Source organism: Choristoneura fumiferana, chromosome 3 (assembly GCF_025370935.1).
Source record: "Choristoneura fumiferana chromosome 3, NRCan_CFum_1, whole genome shotgun sequence".
NCBI lineage: Eukaryota > Metazoa > Arthropoda > Insecta > Lepidoptera > Tortricidae > Choristoneura > Choristoneura fumiferana.
In genome coordinates, this window is record NC_133474.1 from 17749432 (window position 1) to 17756207 (window position 6776).

Sequence of the window (6776 nt, forward strand, 5' to 3'; positions counted from 1 at the left end):
CTAACTGATATATTTAAAGGAGTTTTTTTATTTCAAGCCAAGAAAGTGAAGATGATGGTAGGTATATTATAATGTAGGTAGATGAGCAGGGTGAAAAAATTACAATAAAACAAAAAAAAAACAAATAATACAAATATATTTATAAAAATCACACATACATTTATTCAGTGAAATCCTCGCATTATTTATGTTACGGCATTTATGGGGATAAGTAGCACGTGATATTTTCAAGCAATGAGGGCAAAAGGCAAAAGACAGGCGAAATATCGCTAGATGGCGTTAGTGTCGTGAGGTTTTTTTGACGTTACGGTCTTGCTTGCATTGCACAATGAGGGCTATCGCGTATGAATTCGCCACTAGAGGCGCCAGTGAAAGTTTTTTTTGAATTTCTTATTGTACCATTTTGTCGGCATAGTTTACATATATATTTGTGCAAAATTACAGCTTTATAGCATTAGAAAGTCCCTGAGCAAAGCCGCGGACGGACAGACAGACAGACATGGGGAAACTATAACGGTTCCGTTTTTGCCATTTTAAGATACCAACTACCGCTGAACCACCACACTGAAGATAAGAGCTATCGAAATTGACGATCTTTTGCGTAAATTTCATAGACACCGTTTCCGAGACCCCAAAATAAATAAAAAATAAATAAATATCACGGGACAATTCACACCAATTGACCTAGTCCCAAAGTAAGCTTAGCAAAGTGTTACTTATGGGTACTAAGCAACGGATAAATATAATTATATAGATAGATCCATACTTAAATACATATTAAACACCCAAGACCCGAGAACAAACATTAGTATTTTTCATACAAATATCTGCCCCGACACGGGAATCGAACCCGGGACCTCAAGCTTCGTAGTCAGGTTTTCTAACCACTAGGCCATCTGGTCGTCAAAAAAACAAATAAATAAATATACAAGAATTGCTCGTTTAAAGATAAATAATTCATGACCGACTTAGGTAGAGATGCCGATTTAGTAAGTGAAACAAAAAATAATTTAGGTACTTAAGTACAGCAGAGGTCGTCGTATGGTCTAACCTCTAATCTCTTTTTATCCCCATGAAGTGGCGAAAACGATTATCATTTCAAGTTTGTTAGACAGTAAGGTCTCTCTTTAGCAGAAATTACTATCTACATGTTAAATAATTTACAAACGCGGGGTGGTAGTTATCTAATATAACTAATTATAAACGATCCTGGGCACTCTTTCAGAAAGAGTGCCTAACTGAAAATGACTGAGATACTCGCGACTAATACTATCATAGATCTTAGTTAGGTAGGCACCTATATACAATGAGCGAGCGGTCGCCCTAGATTATTTGTATTTGCCGTTACTACACAATAACTGATCGCGATCGCGCATGATGTGTTCCTGCTTACAAACTGATTCGACATAGCACGGTCGAGTAGTCGGCAAAAAACGACCTTGCTTTTGTCATTTGATGTTTAGTATCGGTATTGTCATCCCACGATTGAAATCCAACGGTATTTGTTATCCGTCGTTCGTATGCGCCGAATATTTTTATCCGTAAGTACAGGTAAGTTTATAAAGCGTCTGCTACGCTGCAGTTCTGTGTACGTAGCTCTGACTGTCACCGCGGCGCCTCTATATTAAATTTCATCTAGGTTTGCTTAGAGTAAAAAGGTGTCCTCCACGAAATTTTTATTTCGTTAGGGTAATCGTTTTTCTTAAAATGTAGTAGGCACCTATATAGTAAAACACTACAATCAATATGTTACGTTACGAGATAAAACATTGCAGTAAGTACTTACTTACGATTGTTGCCTGCCATTTTGTGCGAAAAATTCCTTTATTGCTATTCCATGGGAACTATGCAATTTTCTGTGATAAAAAATATCGTATGTGTTAATCTCTGTTGTAAACATGCAAATGTCTTCACTAACTTTCTCATTTACTTACCTAGGCTTTCTTCGAGGAAAACCATCCTATATTCTACTCAGGGTCCCAAACTACCTCGATAAAGATTCATCATGATTGGTTTAAAGGGTACCTAAGATACAAAGAAAAAAAAACATAATATTAGTTTTTTTTTAAGAATTCTGAGGCAGAACTGCAGAACCACAAAGCCCATTTAAAATTTAGAGAAACCTTTTTATTTTTTTTAATGTAGCTGATGAAAGTACAAGATACCTTCGCAAAGGTCGGCAAACTGTCATAGGTTAATACATAACGTATTAAAAAATTATCCCGTCAAATGCAAAATTGGGATTGGCGGGTACTTTATAAACTAAGCAAATTATCATAGCGTCACCGATTACAAGTAATATTTGTGTACTGAGGTTCCTCTGATTCTTTTTATTATAATATTTTATTATAGTTGATAAACATCACTTTTACTCATTAGACACGTTCTACCGACCTAAATGTGAAAAACAAATGACGGAATCTGTCAGAAATCGGTAATCAGTCGAATTGCCGTTAGTATCATGTACGCTGATGATAATTCGGATAAAGAAAGCGAATATGAAGATCGCAGCCCTGAGGATAGCCCCAACATCACTAAAAAGTCGTTATCCTCAGTCGGGTTCAGAAGTAATCCGGAGAATCAAAACGCGAGACCATTAGCGCTACGGGCGACGCAGTCATTTACCGGTGCTGTTGAAGAGCTACGTATTTGTGGTAACTTCCAAAGAATGAACTTATGTAATAGGATGAATGTTATATCGGCACCCAAAATAGCTACAGTTTGTCCATGTGGGTGCTTGCTGCGGCCCGCTACTGCGGGACCCTTCCGCACGCGCGAGCAGGGCACGCTGGCACTGCACGTCGTCTCCCCAGAGGTGCTCAACTATCATGGTTACTGCTTCGAACCCAACCAAATAGCCATGTTTTGGAAGAAAGACTGCAGAATGTTCTTGTGGAAAGGCCAAGCGAAAATGAAGAACGTGATACACGCTGACTCGCACAAGATATAATTAAGTACACAGACGGTGTAATTAAATTTATGTAATGGTTATTATAATGATTAAAAACTCTTCGCTATGTTGATTCAATCTTTGTTTACATTTAGATAACTGTTTTAAATCAAAATCATTTATTTCTTAAATGCAGTAAAACATTACAATTATCTATTTGATGTGCAGATAAATAATAACAAAAACGAGATACTAAATAAGTTGTAACAGTATTTAAATCAATATAAGTTTAACAATCTACTGCAGCGTCTGCACCGTGTCTAACGGTTGCTTTTCTACTCCAGGCATGTTCGCCGCTACATTCTCACCGCATGAGAATCTGACATAATCAAGGACTTCAACTTTGTTTTGCTCTAATACTTCTTCAACGGTGTATGAAGGGTCTAACAGGTATTCTTGGTAAATGAGGCATGTTTCGTCGTCGGAGTTTTTAGCCGGTTTGTCGGTGTCCTTGTTGCCAATTTTGCTGGGGGCGCAGCCGACGATGTGCTGGCAGAGCTGCCGACCGACGTCGTCCGCGCCGGCGGGCTGACGGTAGGCCAGCAGCGCGCCGTACTTGCCGGCGCAGTAGTCGCCGGGCGCGGCGGGTGCGGGGTGCGCGTACCCAGCGATGCGCACGTCACTGCTGTTCGCTTTCCAGCACTCAGCGCGCCGTAGCACGGCGTTCTCGCCCACGGATCCGATAAACAGGGCCAATACTTCAGATAACTTCTTGCCATCTGCACTCAAGTTGCCCAGCTGTTCACTGTCAAGTTCCATCTGAAAATTGAGAAAATATATTTTAGAGATGAGGACCTTCGGAGGTGCAATATGCAGTTGTAACTTAAGGCCCTGCTTCGGGCCTGCTAGGTATTCAAAAAAACTATTTTATCATTACCAAATTCCAATCCACAAAGAAATGTACAGTCGAACCATTTGATTCCTGATCCACCATAGAACATTGTCACGGTAGGTAGGTATGTGTTATAATAATGAATTCCATTGTCAAGCAATGCAATGTCACTATGACTTTTTCTACAATAAGGTTCCACAGTGGGTCACGATTCAGTTGGTTCAATAGTACTATGGGAGAGGTGTTGTGGCTTATCCGGCAGAATATTGACACAATCTACAAGGGATTTAAAGATATCAAACCACTAATTCAAAGTTAAACTTGTGTTTTTGCAACCATCATCCCAGCCTATATACGTCCCACTGCTGGGCACAGGCCTCCTCTCATAACAAGAGGGCTTGGGCCATAGTTCCCACGCGGGCCCAGTGCGGATTGGGTACTTCGCACGCACCATTGAATCGCTTCACAAGTTTGTACAGGCTTCCTCACGATGTTTTCCTTCACCGCAAAGCTCGTGGTAAATTTCAAATGTAATTCCGCACATGAATTTCGAAAAACTCAGAGGTGCGAGCCGGGGTTCGAACCCACGACCCTCTGCTTGAGAGGCGATAGGTCAAACCACTAGGCCACCATGGCTTACTAGGCCACCAGGGCTTTATTTATGTAAACAGTGCCAAGATGAGGTTTTATCATTTTTAATTTATTTTAAACATACCTTTGTAACTGGACCCTTTGATTGCATGTTGGTATGAGCCAATTTAAAGCATGCAACAGCAGCGTCTTCCATCATCTTATGGAACTTGTCATTTTTTGCAACAAAGTCTGTTTCACAGTTGAGTTCTACTAGAGCACCATGGTTCTTATCAAATTTGACAGCAACTAGGCCTTGCAGTGCTGACCGCCCTGCTAGCTTCGTCGCTTTTGCCCAACCCATGGCTTGGGCTTGTTCATTAAGCCATGTCTCTGCCTGTAAATAATCAATTATATACTTAATAAACAGATATAATGTATGACTTAGCTTATTACAGCCTCAACCCTATGGAAAAACTCTCTACCTATCCTGTTAGAATTTTAGAAAACTCATAATTGTGTCTGCATGAAGAAGGAAGCCTCTACGCAAAATATATTTTGCATACATACACATCTATTATTGATTGTACATGTGTTTTCAGTTTCAGACTGAAGTATGTTATTCCACATCAAATAAAATGGATACTATTTTTTTAGAGCTATCAAACTATCAATTTATAAAATAATTGCTTTATAAACACAATATATTTAAAAGCTAAAGTAAATGCAAGTTTGAATATTTAACAGTACTTCAAAGTAGCTATGCAATAAATTGTGAGAAATCATCTTAAATAACTTCTTCAACTGAATTTCAGTTTTGGTTGCAAATACTACTTTCAGTCAGACATAGTTTTTACTATGGCGGTTGTAATATGGCAGGAAGCTCAAGGTGATTTATTTATTTATGTATATTACTTAATTAACCCCTGAATACAATTACAAATTATGAGATTGAATCAAAGAAATTTGAAACATAATAAAGAGTTGATTATATACCTTTTCTGAGTCATTGTTATGCATTTCAAGTGCTTTTTTACAATTAGCAATGGTGTAGCCTGTCTTCTTCCGTAGCTTGGCCAGCAGAGAGGATTCTGCAGCTTGACGCACAGTGTTGGTATTGAAGCCACGTACCAACTGGAATATCATCTGGAATTGAGTAAATAAACAATGTGTTCCTATGATTGCCTTTTTGAAAATTAATTTGGCACAAATTTGTGCAGTTAAAAAATATAAACAAACTGTATCCATTACTTTTATTCCATAAGAATAGGTTTGTTAATGCAAATGTTCAAAAGAGTGTTTTACTCACACAAAATACTGTGGAAAACACTATTGCCTGACTGGTTTTGGCTAAAACATCTAGTGTAAAGTAAAAATAAACCCATAACATTAACTAACTCACCAAGACTGCCATTGGCCTAGCCCTATGACATCATTTCAGTAGGAAGGGGGATTGGTAGGTAGCTACTTGCTTCAATCAAGGTCAACAAATCTCAGAATAGTATGGTGTGGCGTTGCTATAAGCAGTTATAAAATAAAGCAACATCGTAAGCTCTTTTTAATCATTAATTACCTTAGAATAAACCTCTACTTTTTGCTTCATTCATCAACACTTAACCTATAAATTAAAATTATTATCAGACAAATGAACGAAATGGGTACCTTTTGTTTACATAATAATTACAATAAAAGCATAAACAAATGTAAACTTTTTCTAAGTTTATACAAATCAAACTGGCCTGTAAAGTGCCATAGAAACCAACAAGTGAAAAAAACTATGTCTCCATAGAAACCGTTTTTCTGACTGAAATTGATTTGTTATTCTGTCACGACAAAAACTTTTCTGTTTATTCATAATTGTTTAATTTAATTATTGTTATAGGATAGTAAAGTAAAGTTAAGAGATCAAATGGAAATTAATGTAACCAAATAATCTAGTGCAGTGATTATTTAACACAAGACGTACCTTTTATTGTTGGGTAACTTTTGGGGCAGGTAAGAATTATTCTTAACTTTTCAGTGGTAACAGTGGAAAAAATTATAGATGTTTTTATGCATTTAACTTTATTGCGTAAATACCAAATTTATACGCGGAAACGACGGAAATGTCAATAAGATCGCCTGATTGACAGATGTTAGAACCGGCAAAAAAGGCTGCGTTTAATTCTTGCTACTTTATTTGATAAAATCAACATTGCTACTGAAATGCTGTAGGCGCGTCAATTTGGTTTCGAATTGCCATCAGAATTTACAAGGCGTAGATGTAGATATCATTTTTTCATCAGAAAGACTTCATCTAATCAAATAAGTACTAGCAAAAATATTATAGCTTGATTTTCTAACAATTCAATCTGAACGTTTGACTTTCAATACCTAAGATTTCGAGGCCTTGTGTAACTTAAGGTACGCCCAGATGCAGTCGCT

The 6776-nt window shown here is 37.6% G+C and overlaps 2 protein-coding genes across 10 annotated transcripts; one reads left to right on the forward strand and one right to left on the reverse strand.

Moving 5' to 3' along the window:
- Window positions 1–1601: 1601 nt before the first annotated feature.
- LOC141426831 (uncharacterized) lies at window positions 1602–3028 on the forward strand. 2 transcript variants are annotated; one of them, XM_074086033.1, is made up of 3 exons: window positions 1602–1774; window positions 1939–2295; window positions 2380–3028. In XM_074086033.1, exon 3 carries the CDS (start codon window positions 2462–2464, stop codon window positions 2948–2950), a length of 489 nt encoding a protein of 162 aa, XP_073942134.1. In that variant the 5' UTR covers window positions 1602–1774; window positions 1939–2295; window positions 2380–2461; the 3' UTR covers window positions 2951–3028. The 2 variants fall into 2 exon arrangements, with proteins under 2 accessions (XP_073942134.1, XP_073942135.1); XM_074086034.1 differs by lacking the exon at window positions 1939–2295.
- A 118-nt stretch (window positions 3029–3146) lies between these two features.
- Window positions 3147–6515, reverse strand: mEFTs (elongation factor Ts, mitochondrial). 8 transcript variants are annotated; one of them, XM_074086021.1, is made up of 5 exons: window positions 6319–6515; window positions 5926–5970; window positions 5349–5486; window positions 4498–4749; window positions 3147–3709 (listed from the first exon to the last, which is right to left on the reverse strand). In XM_074086021.1, the coding sequence occupies exons 2-5, from the start codon at window positions 5953–5955 to the stop codon at window positions 3188–3190; spliced, it is 942 nt and encodes a 313-aa protein (XP_073942122.1). In that variant the 5' UTR covers window positions 5956–5970; window positions 6319–6515; the 3' UTR covers window positions 3147–3187. The 8 variants fall into 8 exon arrangements, with proteins under 8 accessions (XP_073942122.1, XP_073942121.1, XP_073942128.1 ...); XM_074086020.1 differs by having other exon boundaries at window positions 5349–5498; XM_074086027.1 differs by lacking the exon at window positions 5926–5970 and having other exon boundaries at window positions 6319–6514.
- Between the last annotated feature and the right edge of the window lie 261 nt (window positions 6516–6776).